Genomic DNA, 19,613 nt, shown 5'->3' with positions numbered 1-19,613 from the left:
TGAGTTCACCTTAGTGTGAACGCACAGAGTCATGGATGAAAGGAGAGGGAGATGGAGAGGGGAACAGGGAGAGCGATAGATGGGGGGGGGGGGAGAGATGGAGAAGAGGAAAATGTAGGGGAGGGGAGTTCACGAAGGGAAAAACAAAAAAACAGATCTGTTTCAATTTACGGATCTAAAATCAATGAACAGATATTTCTTCATGCTCCAAAATATTACATACTATTGTATGGAGGAGCGTGTGTGTGTGTGTGTGTGTGTGTGTGTAACCACCCAATACTGCTTGGCCCTCCATCACTGGAGAGTGGTTGGATGTTGGTGATGAAATGCCATGTATTCATCTCTGCACTGTTTCATGGGGCTCCATTGTGTGCACATGAGGCCCATAATCACACTGACCGCCACTCAAGCAGAGACTGAGCCTGGCCTGCCACCACAGGCAACACATCACTCCACTCTTCCACATGGATGGCCCCCTTAGAGGGAGTGTGTGTGTGTGTGTGTGTGTGTGTGTGTGTGTGTGTGTGTGTGTGTGTGTGTGTGTGTGTGTGTGTGTGTGTGTGTGTTCATGTGTAATCCAATGAGTGTCCACTTAAAAATGGGTAAGTTGGTATGGCTGACTTTGGATTTTGGACTCGGCAGATTGTGATTTGGGAAAAACCAGTGAACTGGTCAAGCAGATATATGTGGGGAGCTGAAGTTTGCCTGAGACTTGGAGAGAGCTTGGCTGGTAGAGCTAGCGTGAGCTGTGAGAGTCAGCATGAATACATTTGTCCTCCTTTCCTTTGCAACATCAGCTGAAGAATGACTGCTCTGTGCACGAGAAATTGCAGCAGCAACGTTCTTTGTCGACCTTTCAATGTCATGGTCTTCTTACTGTCCAATTGAACTGCAATTATTGCTAGGAAAATTACACAACTGGCTAGAAAAACTAGCACAAGTCAATGGGAAAGATGGGAAAGGTGGAAAAATGACGGATCTCAAATCCCATTTGGAATTACGGGTAAAAATAGACCTACAAAAGAAAAATCCATTCTTCCCTGTGGGTGGTCATCACACATATAGCAAAATGTCCCCACCTCTGTTGGGAGCCTCTCTAAGTGGCCCCATTTAAGCTTCACCTGGGGGACTCTGTTCAGGTGTGCATCATACAGCGACCCCATGCTGTGCCATCTACAGTTACACACTCACTGCTAACAAGAGACCACAGAAAGGGGCTGCCTTGTGTAGGCTTATGGTGCTTCCTGTATGCTCAGAGCACTTATAGGAGCAGTTTTAGGACTGGCACTTGGAATCAGAAGTGCCGCCACTTAGAGTTATAAGACTGGCACTCTCACTGTGAGTGAGTTCACGAGTAGATTTCTCCCCATAGCATTTCCACCGGCTTCAGTGAGCGAGCGACTTGAGTGATTTCAATAAAAAGCCTTGCTACACTCGAGGGGGCTAAGGGCCCTCGCTCAATGACCCAGTAGCTGTTCGGTAGACCATCCACTGTTCATCTTCGGAGGCACAAACAGATTTTTTCCCGATGCACCATGCAAAAAAGCCACAGCCACTTGGCTGAATGAAACTGATCAGTCGTCCTAATGGACAGGATGTAATTTAGACCGCCGCTTCCTCGTCCATCTTCCTGCCCGGCTAGTTTACGGCGTCTAGTCACCGCCACGATGCACACCTGACTGAACTCAGCAGCAGCAGCAATCTCCATTCACTAGGCATCAGCTTTTAAATAGCTAGGGTTAGCTAATAGCTACTCAAGAACATTACAATTATTGCACCAAAAAAACCCCAACAAATATTAACAAAATATTTTTAATCAGCATACTTAGAGAATAGACAGCCACGCAGGACAGAAGAAAGACTGCGAGTAAGCCTCTCTCATTCCTCCTAAGCCCTGGCTACAACCCCCATCGCACAAAGGCAACCGTGTGATAAACAACACCGAAAGAAGCAGACTATTAAATCAGTTTCCCCAGAGCGCCAGGGCGTACAGCGCGAGAACTTAAACAGCGCGGTTAGGGAGCCCAGGGTTTTGAAACGAGCCTTCAGCGCTGCTCTGTTTGTCCTGCCCCCTGCCAATGTCGGCATTTACCAGCGCCTTTTGAAGTCACGGCTCCCACCGGCCCCGCCGCACACACACAAAAGACAACAATCCTCTTGTCTTCTACGCGCACGGCACAAAATGGCAAAGAAATCAGTAAAGCATTGTACATGTTTGTCTGATGCTCCACTAATTGGGCCTGATGTTGATTTGGGGAGGGGGGGGGGGGGGGGGGGGCACTTTAATCAGATGGTGTGGCTACTGAAGCTGCTCTGTGGGGGTCCGGCTCAGACGCTGGTGGGTTTAGCGCTAAGTGTGTGGTGTGTGTGTGTGTGTGTGTGTGTGTGTGTGTGTGTGTGTGTGTGTGTGTGTGCTGCTAGCGGCTCCGCTGACGCTCGTTTCAAGGGGATGATAAACGAGTCGCTCAGCCGGCGCTGCGGCCGGCGATTTCTCACCGGGGCAACACAACGGGAGCCACCGCCAGGCAGCCGGCCAGGTAGCAGACATCAGCGCCCAACAGTATCAGCAAGTCCTGTGCAGGAGGGCCAACACACACACACACACACACACACACACACACACACACACACAGACACACTTGCATGTGTGAAGGCTCCCTCACCCTTGGTTTGTGCAAATACGACATCAACACCTTGCATGTGTTGGTGTTCACACTCACACCTAACTCACTTGATTTAGGCACATATGGTTATAACACACACATATACACACACTCTCTCTCTCTCTCTCTCTTTCTCTCTCTCTCTCTCTCTCTCTCACACACATACACACACACACACACACACAAACTCTCTGACCTCAGTAGAAGTGTGCATATCTGGGTTGCCCTGTCTGCACTTTTCCTGCCAATTTGGGCTATTTTTAAGATGCAGCTAGCATTGGAAATGAGGGGTCACAGGGCCTGGACTCGGGGGCTAATTTCCAAAGGGAACGAGGCTCTCTGCACTCTCAGCCACACCCCCTCCACCCCCCCCTCCCTGAGCCCAGTCGGCCGCGGTGCAGTGGATGTGACAACTTCTGATCGTTCAAATGGAATTTGCTCTAAAGGGAGGCCAAGCCTAAAGCAATGATTCACAATGAGTGCAAACAAACAGACCAGAACGCTAGGCTAGCATCCGCACACTCTGCCCCGCAATCAGCTACATCAGAGGACGCAGATCAATCAATTATCAAGCGCAATGTCGAGTTTGTGTGGGAGCACTTTCAGGTCACATTCGATTCACTCTCTAGTACCAACACCAAACATTAACTCGCACACATTCAACACTTTAACATAATTGAAATGCTCCGAAGGTATACATACATATACGCACACACACACACACACACGCACACACACACACACACACACCAACTGCAGCTGAGAATATCTCCCCCGAGGCATTATAATCAATGTTCACATTCACAGCATCACCATCTTTCTCCATAGCTCCCTACAGTTACCAATTAAATTTCAGCTGCTTGCACACACACACACACACACACACACACACACACACACGTACCTCTCTGCAGAAGCTGACGATGTTCTCCCACAGCTCCTTGGCCTCGCCCTCGTCGGTGCGTCGCCGCGCCTCCACGTGGACGCTCTCGCGCCTCTTGAGCGGCTTGCCCATCTTGCGCAGCGTCACGTACTGCTGCGGCGTGTGGCAGGCGGCGCAGTGCTTGGCGCGGCCCTCGTTGAGCAGCGTGCAGGCCGGGCACGCCCACTGCCCGCCCACCACCGCCACCAGCGCCCCGCCCACCGTCAGCGAGCAGCCCGCCACGCCCGCCGGGGAGTTCGGCGAGGACGAGGAGGCGAGGGAGGGGTAGACGCGGGCGGTCTTGCGCGGGGCGGCCACGGGCGTGACGGACGAGGAGGCGGACGAGGAGGACGGCTTGCAGCCGCAGGCCAGGCCGGGGAGGCCGCAGTGGACGCAGCAGCGGGCTAAGAGCTGGGGCTGGAGGCGCGAGATGACGTTGGAGGAGGAGGAGGAGGAGGAGGAGGAGGTGGAGGAGGCGTCGGTGAAGCCGTGCAGCTTGGAGGAGCCGCAGGCGGAGCAGTGGGGCGTGGAGGTGGGGTTGCGCAGCGTGCACTTGGAGCACGTCCACGAGCTGAAGTCCGGGCTGGAGGGCGACGCCGGCGTGAAGCGCACCGACTCGCCCACCAGGTCGATCACGTCCCCCGCCGACGTCGCCGCCGACGACGCCGACGACGACGACGAAGACGAGGAGGTGGTCGCCGTGGACGACGTGGAGCGGATGGTGGAGCGGCAGGCGTCGCAGCGCCCGCTGCCGAGACCCGAGCACCCCGGGCACTTCCAGGAGGGCGGCGAGGTGACCGGCCCGTGCCCGTGCGCGTGTGACGAGTGAGGGTGCGCGTGCGGGTGGGCGTCCTCCTCCTCCAGCACGCTCAGGCGCTTGCCCAGCAGCGGCTCCACGGTGGCGGAGGGCGCGTGCTGCCCGTGCTGCCCGTGCTTGGCGTTGGCGTCGGCGCCCGACTGTCTGCTCGGCGGCGGCACCTCGCGCCGGCTGCGCGGGACGGGGTTGTTCTGGAGCGAGGCGGGCGGGAGCGAGGACGACGACGACGACGACGACGACAGGGGCGTGACCACCGGCTCGGGCGTGGGCGGGAGGGGCGTGTCGTCCGTGAGGTCGATGAGGGGCGTGGTCTGGCCGATGGCGACGGCGCCGGAGGAGGAGGACGACGAGGAAGAGGAGGGTCCAGGGAAGCCCAGCACGGGCGTCCGAACCTCGGGCACCACCAGGGCCTCGGGGGGGATCTTGGGCAGGGAGAGCTTACGGGGTCCCCCACACGCAGAGCACGACATGGCCACGGGCGTATTGTGCAGCGTACACCGCGGGCACGCCCAGCCCATGCCACCGCCGCCGCCGCCGCCACCCACGCCCACGATGAAGCCCACCTCCACCACCTCTCCGTTCGAGCAGGCCTCCACCCGCCGACACGGCTCCTCGCCCACGGGCGTGGTCTCCCCGGGGCTGGGCGTGGCCGACGGCTCCTGCGGCACGGCGACGGACGACACCGCGGCCACCTTGGGCATCGGCGCCGAGGAGGAGGGCATCAGCAGCGGCATCGGCGGCATCGGCGGGGGCACCTGGGGCAGCGCCAGCTGCGGGCCGTTGGTGGGCGCGGCGGCCCCGCAGACGGAGCAGGCGGCGGCGGCGTGCGGGTTGGTGAGGGTGCAGCGGGCGCAGGCCCAGCGCGGCTCCTCGGCGGCGCTCAGCCGCAGGATGTGGTTGAGGTCGGGCTTCTGCCGCGGCGCCTCGCAGATGGAGCAGCGCGGCGAGCCGCCCGCGTTCAGGAAGGTGCAGCGGCCGCACGACCACTCGCCGCTGCCGCGCACCACCGCCGCCATGGAGCCCGGGGAGTGAGAGTGACTACGGAGGAGAGAGGGAGGGAGAGAGAGAGAGAGAGAGAGAGAGAGAGAGAGAGAGAGAGATGTTGGAGGGGGACAGAGAGAGAGGAAGAGATGTTGGGAGACAGAGAGAGAGAGAGAGAGACACAGAGAGAGAGAGAGAAAGAAAGAAATGTAGAAAGAGAAAGAAAGAAATAAAGAGAGAGAGAGGGAGAGAAGAAAAAACAAACAAAAAAAAACATCATTAAAGTTTCACATTGTGAGGCAGAGCAGCATTTCCCAATACAGCATTTCAATGGCAGTGATGAGGGTCTTGGTCATTATTGCTGTGCCTTGGTACGGTAATGCATGGCTATTCAGATGCACTTGCACTGCTGCATTTGAAATGGTGGAACAGAGAACGGGGAGATGGGTGGGGAGAGACTGAACCGGAGACAACACAGCCAGAAAGTGCTTCAGAGCAAGAGACAGCAAAAATGCCAGAGATGTTGTCCTCTGCACAAGAAGAAAGGGTGCCTCTGGGGAATATTGAGGGCAGTGTGACACACACAGACACACACACACACACACACACACACAACTCTGTCCTTGGCCTTTTGTACAGTCTGAGAGAGCGCTCTCGCTCAGCACTCAAGTCACTGCACTGCATCAGCTGGCAAGTACGACACACCCACACACAGCCCCAAGCAGGCACGCACTCACGCTTACACACACACACAGACACACACAGACACACACACACACACACAGAGTGAGAGACAAAAGCATCACACAAAGCCCTGCTGAAAACTAATGCCATATATTTAACGAGCACACACAAAGACCATGCATAATACAAGACACATCAAAACCTCTTCTACAGTTTCCTGCTGGGCTATATAGACAAAGAGTGACGTGTGTGTGTGTGTGTGTGTGTGTGTGTGTGCGTGCGTGCGTGCGTGCGTGCGTGTCCCTCTGTGTCCACTTGCACATGTCACAGTGAGTGCAGAGTGCTGTAGTAGGCACAGCAGGACACACACAGCAAGACAGTTGGCCAAAATTACTCAGCTGAAAACTGAGAAAACACACACATTCTGCTGCGCGCACACAAACACACACTTGGCCTTTGAGCAACAGCCATTAGCACAGACTCCTCAAGTCTGGCCACAAGCCCACTCTCTGATCCTGCCCTTCTGCCTTCTGCCACCAGGGGCGCTGTGGAGGCCTTCACTGGAGGAGAGAGAGAGAGAGAGGGCACATAATGCTTCCTGTTGAGATCTGCCAGCTCTATCTAGGCTACGCTGCATATTTCAAGAGTGAATCTCTACTCGAGTTTGTCTGACTGTGTCTGTAGATGTGAATGTGAGATCGTCTGTGAATGTGTGTGTGTGTGTGCGTGTGTGTGTGTGTGTGTGTGTGTGTGTGTGAGAGAGTGAGTGTGTGTGTGTGTGTGTGTGTGTGTGTGTGTGTGTGTGCGTGTGTGTGAGAAAGAAAGAGGAAATGTGGTTATGTGTGGCAGACAGAAAAACAAACCAAGAAGTTCTTCCGAAACTGCCTGCTTGTATGTGCGTGTGTAGTCTGATTCACTTCACTGGATGAGAGGTGCACATACGAGTGTGTGTTGGTGAGTGTAAGCTCGAGAGACGTGACTTCCTTGCGCGCAGGGGTAAAAAGTGTGTGTGCACCCCGATCGAAAAAATTCTCGATTCCCCTCTCTGCTCCTCCGCACCCATCTCGTCACGTACCAGACCTCAGCTGGAGAGGGAGCGGTTCTGTCATGCTCATATGATGCAAGGGTGTGTGTGTGTGTGTGTGTGTGTGTGTGTGTGTGTGTGTGTGTGTGTGTGTCCATGCATGTGTGCGTGCTAAGGAGCAAATGAGTGTTGGCCCATGAGTGTCTGTTTGTGCACATATTCGTGCCACGGAGCGTGAGGGTCTATGGGTGTGTGTGGAATCAGATGAGGGTAACGCACCCTGACATCAGAGTGACTCATCCCGTCTGCACAGCTCATATCAGAGAGAGAGAGATAGAGAGGAAGAGAGAGAGAGAGACAGAGAGGAGGGGCAGACAGAGAGGAGAAAGAGAAAGGCAGACAGACAGAGAGAAAGAAAGAAAGAAAGAAAGAAAGAAAGAAAGAAAGAGAGAAAGAAAGAAAGATAGATTCAAATACTACAAATACATTGACCCGTCTCATCCATCCATCCACACAAATCTACAGGTCAGCTCCAACATGCTGAGGACCCTGGCCATCAGCTGGGGCAGCAGCACAGTCATGTGGCTGTGGGAGTCAGGGAGAGTGTACTGGGTGTGCACACAAAGGGGAACTAAACACAACAGCTACAGAGGAGTCAGGCAAAAGGGGGATGTCCAGTGGCTGTACGCTAATAAACCGATACTCACATAACCCCTACACAAGACTGTAAAATAACTGACCGACGCCATCAGTCCATGGCTGGAGCAGTCAAATGTCACATTTCAAGTCATATTCAATGGCTGTTGATAATTCTCCTGACCTTAGAAGGACAAAGCTGACCTCCTTAAGGCTTTTACATATACGACGCACTGGTCACCACACGTGAAGCATGTGTATACGCGATATAAGCATTTATACCTGCGTTTGGCAGCACGGCACTAGTTGCCTTCTTTGAGGTGAAGAAAGGCCGTCATCACCGACTCTGCAGTGTCAAAGAAGCTAAAATTGTAAACAAAAGAACCTGCTAACAGTGTCAAGAACGGTGTGAGCAGTAGAGCTACTTTGGTTGAAAAAGTAATCTGTTCATTAGACCTACCTTTTGCAATGTACCTGCTAAATGGGTAGAGGCTAGCCTACGGTGGCATTCCCCAGTGCTGCAACTCTTGCTGGTAATCTTGCTGGTTGGCCAGATATACGCAACGCTCCCAGCCTTGCATGCAAAAGTGTGACTTCAACATTACAGCTGGTGCAGCCAAATTTCAGCCATGCACACGAAATCGAAAGCAGGATAGGTGAGCTAGAGGCCAAGACCAGGAGGTAGGTGTGCCTTTACGGGCACCAAGCACCACATGTTTGCTAAGTTATCAACTTACTGATAAACAAAGGACAACAAAGTAGCCCGACATAATAGGCATTTCACACAGCCCACATTCTAAATAAACTTAAAAGGCTATTAACGCGTTAAACATGAATGAAAGCAGATCAATTACAAATTATTTTCGAAACAAAATGTAAACTGGGTCAGCGGCTTGTAGTAGTACCTTGTAGGACCTGATTTGTGAACTATAGTCATTAAGTTTGATTGTTTGACTAGTCAGTTTAAACACTGAAAAAAAAACATCATTTTGGCGTCTCACTCACGCGTGCCAGGCCGGGAACATCGAGTGTATCTGACCTTTTAGCCTCCCATAGCTCCCCTTACAAGACTGATAGCATATGGCCTCATCTTAGGGTCATGTCAGGTAAGTTCAACAAGTTCTCTGACGTCATGCAGACAGCTGAAGGAGACCTATGAACAAGCGGATACCTTTAATAAAACTAATACCCTCTAATGACTCCTTTATAATCACATCAATAGAAGACCTCATCAGCCCTAAGAGGAAACCAACAGCTGCTAAATCCCTTTTTCATAAGCAACGGCTGCTTACTTGCTAAAAAATAAAAACGAAGGTTATGCATATAACCACGGTTCTATGAGTTTCGGATGACCGCCAGAGGCGGTGCTGAAAGCACCGCCTCTGGCGGTCAGGAGAAACGAAATAGAACAGGAATCGTCGTTATTCTGACAAGCAGACGCATGTTTTCCTCTGACATTCCAACAGTGGCAGCCCTTAGCTACTCTGTAATAACTGACTAATACGCGTTTGTAAACTGTGATATTTCTGATGCCGTCTTTTCGGTTTCGAAAAGGACAGGGTAGCCTTCACAACCCCAAGGATGAATTTTCATGAGGCTCATTCAAATTCAATGAATTTATTTCGCTACTCTCCCCGTTCGCCGAAAAAAGAAAATGTTTCTCTCAAACCGTACCAACGACAGCTCACATTTTAGAACTCCCCCCCGCCACTCTCCTCACTGGGTCTGTTTACTCGAGTACAGGAGCAGATATTGCTTTCGCAGAGTGACATTTGAGTGCTTTGTGCTCACAACAAGAGTGAGCGAAGGCTCCACACACGGATGTCAAGGCCAGAGCACCTCTGCAGTGCACAGGTGGACTCCATTCAGATCCCTCTTCCTCTCACAGCTAATATTTACCTCTCCACGCTCGGCCAGCGCCGTGGCCTGTGGACCAGAGTCCTGGAGCACTGACGCACCGGGCGTTTGAGCGAGACTCGAAATACACCAGCATATACATGTTCTTTTTGAAGTGATGTTTTTTGCTTTAAAGGCGCTTTAGCCTTTTCTTTGATAGGACAGCGAGGAGAGGAAATGAGTGGGAGAGACGGGCAGTGGGTTCAGGAAATGACCTCAGGATGAAGTCCAACCTGGGTGCCTATGGGAACTGGGCCCGTTTGTGGAAAGTGAGGCCGACGCAACTGCTGTGTTGCGCTGCACTATGCCGCACCCCCCCTCCCCCCTCCCCACCACCACCATCCCAGCGGCATATTCATGGTGATGGGATGCTTCACTGGAGAGAAATATGGCCTGAGAGTAGTCTCGCCGTCGTCAGGCTTCCTGTAAAGAGCGGAGCTCGCTCCACCACCCCCCTACTGCTCACCCTCAGCAGTTCCTCAAACTCGCCGTCTATGGGACCAGCAGCACTCACATCCCGGCACAGGAGAAGAAAACACTGATTCAGCACTAACACACACACCCTCTCGCTCTCAAACACACACACACACGCGCGCGCGCACACAACTCTCTCTAGCTCAAACACACACACACACACACACACACACACACACACACACACACACACACACACACACACACACACACACACACACACACACACACACACACACACACACACACACTCACAAAGCATTCTGTGGCTCTCCAGCAACTGTGAAAAGGTGAAAGAGAGGAGCACTTGAGGCAACTTGGCGTTGAGCGAGTATCTGTAAAACCCTTCTCCCTCTTTCCCAGTCTCTCTCACAGACATGCAGGCATGCACACATACACATTCACAAACTCACACACACCCATGCACGCACACAGGAAAAATGTTTTCATAATTCATTCTCGGTCACAGCCTGCTTAGGCCTGCCTAAACGTATTACACTCACGCTGGAGAGGAGTGTTTCAGCATAGGGCTGTGTCTGACCGAGTGTGTGTGTGCCTTTATGTTGAAGTGAGTGAATATCAACACAGGCTATTCCTAAAAAGTAAATTATGTGTGTGAGTGTGAGTGTGAGTGTGAGACAGTGAGAGAAAGAGAAAGAGAGAGAGAGCGAGAGGGGGAGAGAGAGCGAGAGAGAGCAAGACTGAGAAAGAAAACTCAGCTGACTGTACTGGTATTTGATTGGTGACGGAGACAGAAGCTTGTTGCTATGGGGATGCACACACAGCATAAGGCACCACATAAACACTGTCAAGCCCTCGACACTGTGCTGTGGAAACATACACACTGAGCCAAGATAACCTCTCTCCCTCTCCCTCTCGCTCACACACACACATAGACAAACAGTCCCAAGGCCCCCGGGTAGATAAACTGCTCGAGTAATTCCAACTTCGGACCCAGAAAAAAGGAACAACAACAAATGGCTGTGAGTGTTTCACTGGTGGCTGCATGAGCTGGTACTGGTTATGTTCACAGTATGGTTATGAAGTACAAGGACAATAAGCTTTCACACAAGCAGGCATTATCTGAAACAGTAGCGTGCTCATATCCCTGTGGTCACGTGTGTGCATGTACAGTATGTCTAGTTCCGAGAAGAGACTGCTGAATAAATGACAAGCTGGAGCGTATGGCCATCTGATACTCTTCCACCAAAATCAATAACAGCCCATTGCACACAGGACACAGGAAACACACACACACACACACACACACACACACACACACATAGCCAACTGCACTCAAATGACTCAGCAACAACTGTCTTTTTTTTACTCCAGTGCCCCTCAATCTATCAGTGAGAGCGAGAGGGACCTTTATATTTGCTAGTTTGAAAACGCAAACATGGGTGTGGATATGTGTGTGTGTGTGTGTTCAATGGATATCCAGTCATGGACCACTGAAGAGCAAAGTCATGCCCTTGGATCTCAGAATAACAACTGGAGACAGTGATGCTCTATGACATTCTACTAAACAGACCAAACAAGTATAGCGTATAGCAGGCAATGAACCCTAGGAAGTGCCCTTCATGTGGACTGCCATGTTAAGAGACCAGGAAATGGGGAAAAAAAATCCAATCCATGCCCAGTTTCCTCCGAAGCACTCTCAGAGGTGAGCAATGCCCCCCCCCCCCCCCCCTCGAGCTTGTTCTGTACAGAGTAGCTGACTCATGACGCAAAGAAAATGCTTAGGGGGGGTGAGACGATGAGCGTGTTTCTCAGGGAACTGGTTAATGTCTTCAGCGGTGCTGCTGTCAGACGACATTAGCATTTCCACTGCTGTAGTTCAGCTCCATTCACTGAGCGGGTCAGAGCATCCACAAATCACCAAAGCCTCGTGCTAGCTACCATTGTACTTCTAGTAGGTTTTCATGCCTTTGGTATAACCGATTACTACAATGATTGCCATGGCCATGACATAGTCACTAATTGTTTGTAGTGTACTATGAACTTTGAACCAAATTAAGTCACTTCACCACAAGCCAATAACACTCTGTTTTTCAACAAAGTAATATGAATTCACCCTCACCAATATTAATATAGCTAATAGTTTCTTTAGAGAATAAATAACAGGTAGAGCTAATATTTATTGAGAGAATCTCATGTCAGCTCACACAATGTGCCTAACAATATGAGCGACTGGAGAGGCACCTTAAGGCTAAAGCTAATGCTAGCTGGTTGGGGTCAACATGGGGATCCTCTGATTTGGTGATTACAGTGGTCAGTGTGCATGTAGTGTTCAGCCATCTGTCCGGCCTAGCCATCTGTCAACATACCAGACATACATACACACACTCACACTCACAGCGGACACAGGCCCAGTATCATTTTTCCTGACAGTTACTCACAACTGCCCACAGAGGAGTTCACTACGAGGCCATTCCAAGAACAATTATCTGGGAATTTCGTCTTGTGCTAGCTACACCCTCAATAACCCAACTGGAGCCTGAATGCAAGAGATTCATATCTGCGTTGTTTAAGCATAAGGTACACTAACATTGTCATGAATCACTTTCCCCCATCAACCTCAGAGCTTTGCTCGCTAGCTTCAACAGTGAGACTCCTGTGTCTTAGTGAGCATAAAACTCTTCACATCCAGATTGTCAAAGGGAAAAATCTAGTCTTGTGATATGTTCCTACACATTCTCTACAAAGGTACCAGATAGAGGAGTGGATCCTCTTTGCAGGAACCCCCGAGGACATATTTGATCAAACAGGTGTTGCCTGCCCTGGCTGCTATGTGGGCTGCCGAGGAGGCACTGCCTGTGCTTCTCTTCGCTCCTCTCCGGCTTCTCAAACATTGCGTTCTGTACCTGTGGCTCTGAATGCCAATTCGAGATGACTCAGATCTGACACCTAATAGGAAACAGTGAAGGCAGGTCAGATCCCCAACAGTGAAGTTTACCTCCTGCAGCGCTAAGAAACTGGATTTAGCCATTGGCTGCCAAAACACTTGACAGAAGTCGGTCTCAAAACACACCATCAAACTAATTCACTTTGGTGAAGCAGCATGAGTCTCTGTCATTCCCCAAGAGACACAGCCATAGGCATACAGAAATACACACACACAGAGAGAGACACACACACACTGGCTTCTATCCAGGCTGGTTGTATTCAGAGGTCTGGGTAAATCTTGCGTGGGTGAGACTATGTGTGAATGGAAGCAAATGTCTCTATGTGGGTTAGGTTACCTGCGCTCTCTGTGTGGTATAGGAGGGTTCTGTTGCTGACGTGTGATGAAGGTGGTCCCCCACACCGGGCTGCTGTGGCTGTTCCTCAGCCAGCCTACAGACGGGGCGCCCGGGTAAGGTGTCGGACGGAACCCGTGTTCCGACTCGGTCTCCGCTGTGAGCGAAGAGGCTGAACTTCCCATCGCCACGACAGCCGACGAGCAAGCTCCGTGCAACGCGTTTACCCCGGTGACAGGGCAAATATTGGCCAACTTCTTTCTGTTTCCTCCCCTGGAGGGGTGAGGGGATGCTCAGTCCTGAGTGCACACACACTCTCGCTCTCTCTCAGTCCCGCTCGCGCTCATACACCAGTGCAGGAGCCACAGAGAGTCATGTGTTCTCGATCATCCTGAAGCCCCACTCCATGACCCAGTGGACGGACTGAAGTCACTCAATGAATGTGAGCGACAGTGGAGGTCAGAAGGCCTTGCAACAGACTAACAGTCCAACAACCTTCAGTCTCCCAAATATTTTTCGTAAAACACAGAATGTTCCGGAAAAAGAAAAATTGCAACCAATAGTCCAGAAAAAATGACAAGCATTAGAGTTGTAATCTCCAAAGAAAGTGCAACTGACTCAGGTCATGATCATAGAGAGCCTCAGGTTGTCAACAGATTCTCTTGCTGATGTGTTTCTCTGGCCATACAGGTTGTATAGCAATGGAAAGAGAACCATAAAGCATTTAGACACACGCACAGGGTTAAAACGCCTGTGCTACACTCCGAGCGCTTCAGAATGCATGTCTTGCTGCTTCAACGAAAACTCTCTGGCGCTGTCGGTATGACCCAGGCTCATCTTTCTCCAGCTGCTGCGGGGATTACTGGCTATCACGCGCAGACTGTCCCAAGCCCACTCCTTCGCGGATACGGTTTCAGTCTTTTAATGGAATGTCTATTCCACCGCTTGCATGTGTCGCAAGTTTAAATGCATGCCAACAAAAAAAATCCGGCTCTTTTTCTCTTTTCAAACAGCAATCCAGCTGTGATGGTAAAACACAACAACACAGCTTGAGTAGAGGGGGCTTCAAATAGGGACTCTCGTTGGAAGACAGGGAGAGGTGAGGGTAGTTTGAAGCGATTAGAAATCGGCGTCCCGTCTCGCTTGTCAAATCCAGACTGGGTCAAGGGAGGATGCGAAGGATAAACTGCGGATTCTCCTCAAAACAGCTAGATATTTGCCATCTATCAGGCACCACAGACCCGCGGATAACCCCTTCCTTCCCCCATGCACACCCTGCTCACTTTCAGGAAGAGCTGCCTCCTCGGAGACAACCGGAGGTTCCGCTTCTGCTCGACTTTTATTACTGCTACACTGAAATACGCATGAGCGAGAAATCGCGTCCGATAACGGTCTGTAGTAAAAACTGGACAAAAGATACAGGTTTCTGATCGCTACAGTACATCTACATGCATGTTAAATACTTTGGTTGCTAACTATTCTATCGAAGTCAATGTGGGCTACATAAAGGCAAACGGGTCAACTGATTTTTTTGGGTGACACTAGGCTACTACCATCCACAGAGAAAACAGTGCAGCGTGCAGGCAGAGGCACCAATATTCCTTGTCCCAAGCGACATAAAAAATATCGTTGTAGTTTTAGAAGAGACACTGTGTATAAGGCCTTGGATGATCTACTGGAGTCTCAGTGGTTTAAAAAGACAGACAGCAGTGTTTCATGGATAAAAGGCTTGATTGGTAGGACGCGTTGGCGAAACAAGTCGTTTAAATAATGATAATAAAAAAACGTTTCTCAGTTCAGCAGTCTGTCCGATTTCCTTCTCGAGCTCAATGTTCACCCGTTCGGGATATTTTCTGGAGGGCAAAGCCGCCCCGCATGAGAACCCACGATGCGTTTTAACGTCCAGATGTGAACGAGTCCGTCAGGATTTGGTGAGCTTCCAGATCGATTGTTTCCCACCGGTCCCAAACTGGCGTTTTCTTTCCATTATGCCCCTGTCCAAGATGCTGCAGCCCGAAGGCTCCGGTTTACAGACGTCCACACACACACACCACTACCCACAGTGCATCACTCCAACACAGTCCTGTGTGCGCGACTGTGTGCGTGTGCGCGACCTTGATGTTGGTCTTTGCAGGGAAGGTTGTTTTCATTGCATTATATTCATGTTTTTTCTCTTCTCTCGGGTTTTCACTGGCTCGATGATAAGGGCAGCGCGCGCAGATGCAATCTCTGGCTGCCCAGCGGATTACTGCCAGTCAGCAGCGCACATGCGCAGTGTCATCAAACCGGGGGCGACGGGGCGTCTATTCAAGAGCTCGAACCGCACAGGGACCGGTTCAACACAGAGGGAGGTAAAGCATCTAACGCGACTAATTACGTGTACAGTGACGTGACATGAAGTGAAACTGAAGGTGAAAAAATAAAAGGATGACTCTTGTCCCGAGGCACACACAGAGTTAATTTTCAAATTATGATAGTTGTGGTTGCAATAGGAATGTGACAGCATTAGTATTGAGTAACACACACATGTATACACTTACAGTTCTCATAGGAGAAACTATCATTTTTCCACATCCAGATTCACTGGCAATGAACGCACTGTTTGATCATGATCAGGCCACTGAGCTAACCTAGATTCCCTCATTTTCTGTCCCACTCTGCGCACGCACAGTCGCGCACTCACACACACACACACACACACACACACACACACACATTATCAAAACAGAACTCATGGTCTGGCTCACAGACCAAAATCATAGGACCAACATCTCTTGTTCTGAGGCCCATAAAGCATCTCATGCAAACACAAGCTTTCTGGAATTTCTGTTAAGCTACTTTGTGACAGACTAGGGTTTATGTAACAATGTAGACCTATTTAGCTCAGCAGCTGCAATTTACCAAAGGTCATTCAGAGACCTGCAATTCTACCATCCAACTGAATTTCTCTCTGAATAACCTATCATGAGTAGGAGTAGCCTAGTAGTCCATAGAATGCAAATCACATGCAAGGGGCCTGTCTAATGGTTACCGGTAAAACCACATATCTTTATGGATGACTGCCTTGAACTCAAAAACGTAGAGTAGGCCTACAGGTGCTACATGTTTAGATGAGACACTACTAGAAATATTCTACACCAAAAACAACAACAACAATAAACTTGTTGAAAATGCTATCTAAGTCACTCTCCTCACTTGATGTCACTGTGTGTGAAAGGGATTGAGAGAATGACACCTTAACACTTAATTTGTTGTGATGAAATAAATCCTATCCATGAGAGCCTCCAACTGTGTGTTTTCAGACTTTAATATCAAGCTGGTCCAACACAATTCCTCGCCTTCTGATTGACATCAGCAGATGACACACACACACACACACACACACACACACACAGACACTCAAAACCATGGGAAGTAGCCTACCCATACACTACCACTCCTCCAACACCACTGAGCCTCTTTGTTACTGTAGCACCTGTTACATTTCTAAGGGCCACCTGCCATATCTGGGTGTGTGAGTGACTGGCAGACCAACAGAAATGTCCATAGAGACACACAGAATGAGAGCAAGACAGCTATGAATTGTGAGAGGCCGGTCAGAAGCCTCATTCCTCATAAACGTAATGAAAAAACAATGGCCAATTAACACTGCATTACATCTTAAAGATACCCTACACCACAAATGCTGACACTATGCAACTGTCTAGGCATCAGAACGAAGGAACTGACTCATCAAGAAGTATGCTTTTTCGACCAGAGGTACATTAGCTGTAGCCCATGGCTAACCTCAGTCTAATAACTGGGATTGTTTAGGTGTCGTCATTCGCATTTCCCTCTACTGGTTATAAACTTATGAGCAGCAGAAGCGCCCCTTAAATTCGTGGCGGGAATTCCCTGCCGATACGTCTGAGGGAAGTTGACCTGGAACCGAATCCTAGCGTTGGTTTTCGTGAAAACCGGTAGACTAGAAAGAGACATCTGTAAACAAAGGCGGCGAAACGATACTGATGCCTTTCGTGTAGTAAGCTTCGCCGCCTTGGATACAATCCGTTTAGCCTACTGCCCAGATTACCTTACCTGGAGAGAAGGTGTTGAAAGAAGATCTGAAGTTCCAAGGCGAAACGGAGCTCCCTTTCTTTGATTGTCGACCGGAGGGCTGTAGCAACTTTTCCTGCCCTTCCAATTATCGACAGGCTCAAGTTATTCTTTCATTCTCTCCCGTCTAGCTTCCTGGGAGTAAGCATCATTACACAACTTTGCCCTTTTTCCGACGATGCATGTTGTCGTCAATCGATGTTCTGAGGCCAATGTCAGGTTTGTTTTTTCCAGACCGTCGAATTCTGTTACGTTTTTGAATAGAGTTAGTAATCTTGTACGTTACCTCAGTCACCCTAGGAAGGCAATCGCTAGGGAGCAAAAGAGAAAGCACTCAACGTGCTTTGCGTAAATCGTAACCAGAAGCCTCTTCGCATGTGGTTTCGTCTTCGCATAGAGTGTTGGAGAATATGGAATTTGGAACGTCATTTCCCAGAATGCAGCGGTTAAAGTCTACAACAAGGATATCCGGAGGTTGCTGTCAAGCCAAGTGGAGTTGGCTGGCGCTAACAGATCCTCAACGGAGGGGGTAAAGCGAGTGAAATCTCAGCACGTGTGACATATCTTCAGTAACTCAGCGAGTAGGTCTATCAGATTAAGAGGCTTTATTTAAGCAAATTGAGGCGACAGTGGAGGCTATATAGATAATCACGTTACGTCAGCTTGGCTTGCCAACCCAGCTGTTTTTTCTAAAAGGACATCTCCCCCAAAGTTAAGTTAGCTTAGGCTACCTGAGGGGGGAAACGTAGCTCTTTGAGACACCACTTGAAAATGGTTAAATTTACAGATTTAGTCTAAAATAGGGTTGGGTTGCCATTAAACATTGTATTTAAAATCAACTGACAATTTCAATGACCAGCCTCAATAGTGCGAGATTGTTGCGATGGAGGCACGCCACCCAGTGGTATTGTAGTCAAAATACATTTCTTGGAAATTGCATGAGGTCTTCCTTTCTTCTAACATTTAAGACATTTCGACTTTTACAGCCTACAGAGGCAATGTAGGACTGACCTACATTGAATTAATCAAGTAGCATAAATCAATATTGCATTCAACATATTTTGTCAAGGACAACTTTATTGTGACTTGGACACTTGGTGCTATGTTGTTGAAAGGACAAGCGTGAGTGAATAGAGAATTATTTTTCGCTTAAACATATGCTTAACTTATTCATGCATTTGTTAGAATCAAGCTATGCTATTGCATGGCCTGGAAAAAAATCCAAACTCATTCAGGAAGTGAATGAATGGTCTGAGTCAGATATCGATGGCTTTGGTCTGAGTGTGGATCTATACACTCCAAAATTGTTCTATTGTTTTAGGCACCCCTTAACCACTTTGAAGGATAGCCTAATTTAAGGGTTCTCTAAAGCCTGCATGGTTATTGCATTCCATGAACCCTTTGCTGTTTTTTTGTATTTTCCAACTGCATTTTTTTTTATGTTTGCAGATGTTGCTTCTGATTAGCCTATCACAGTAGGCTAAGCTTGGTTTCACCTTCCCCTCTCGTCAACATTTTCCTTGTCTGAAGGAAACCGTTATGAACTATGGTGTTCCAGATTAGCTTTCCTTGAACATAATGGGGCCAGTTCTTCAGAGCAATGCCATAGAAGAACCTTTTTAAGGTGCTTCAAAGAACCATCGAGGCAACAGCTTGCTTGATGTAATGGTTCAACACAGAGTTTTGACTCTCCATGGAACCATCCTGAGATCTAAAGAACCATTTAAGCATTTTTATTTTTATGAGTGTAGGTGGGCGGGGCCAGGCTAGCAAGTGTCACCATATCTTGGACTAATCTGGTTCACACACACACACACACACACACCCTATCATGGTTAGTAGGCTAGGTTTGAAAATTAAAATATCATGTGCAAGATCATTTAAATAAATTAGCTCATCTAATTTACGGTTATGGTTATGCTGTTTGACAGACGTCTTTGTCCAAAGCAACATAAAAAACAATAGCCTACTATTATTGATTGAATGTGAACAATTTAAATTTTAAATTGATTTCAAAAAGTGAATCTTTCATATATTCTAGATTCATTAGATCAAGTGGAGTATTTCAAACCAGCAATCTGTGAACCCTTTCAGCAATGACCTCTATGGCTGTACCCTCTTTGTGGAGTGTCTTCTGGACAACTATCAAGTCAGCAGTTTTTCCCCTGATTGTGGTTGT

At 49.4% G+C, this 19,613-nt stretch overlaps 1 protein-coding gene across 3 annotated transcripts in view; it reads right to left on the bottom strand.

The window, feature by feature from the left end:
* Positions 1 to 17,787, bottom strand: part of capn15 (calpain 15) — a 35,792-nt gene extending 18,005 nt beyond the window's left edge. Inside the window, exons 1-2 of one of the 3 annotated variants that reach the window (XM_062525896.1) lie at positions 17,417 to 17,787; positions 3,568 to 5,440 (exon numbers count right to left, since the gene is read on the bottom strand). In XM_062525896.1, coding sequence (XP_062381880.1) covers positions 3,568 to 5,418 — 1,851 coding nt within the window. In that variant the 5' untranslated portion in view covers positions 5,419 to 5,440; positions 17,417 to 17,787. Of the gene's footprint in view, positions 1 to 3,567; positions 5,441 to 8,187; positions 8,679 to 13,342; positions 15,657 to 17,416 lie in introns of those variants that run through there. The other 2 variants (XM_062525895.1, XM_062525897.1) reach the window with 2 other exon arrangements.
* Positions 17,788 to 19,613: the final 1,826 nt, after the last annotated feature.

This window comes from Sardina pilchardus, chromosome 22 (assembly GCF_963854185.1).
Source record: "Sardina pilchardus chromosome 22, fSarPil1.1, whole genome shotgun sequence".
In the NCBI taxonomy this organism is placed as follows: Eukaryota; Metazoa; Chordata; class Actinopteri; order Clupeiformes; family Clupeidae; genus Sardina; species Sardina pilchardus.
The sequence above is the reverse complement of the archived record's forward strand: the minus strand, read 5'-3'. Positions and strand labels throughout refer to the sequence as shown.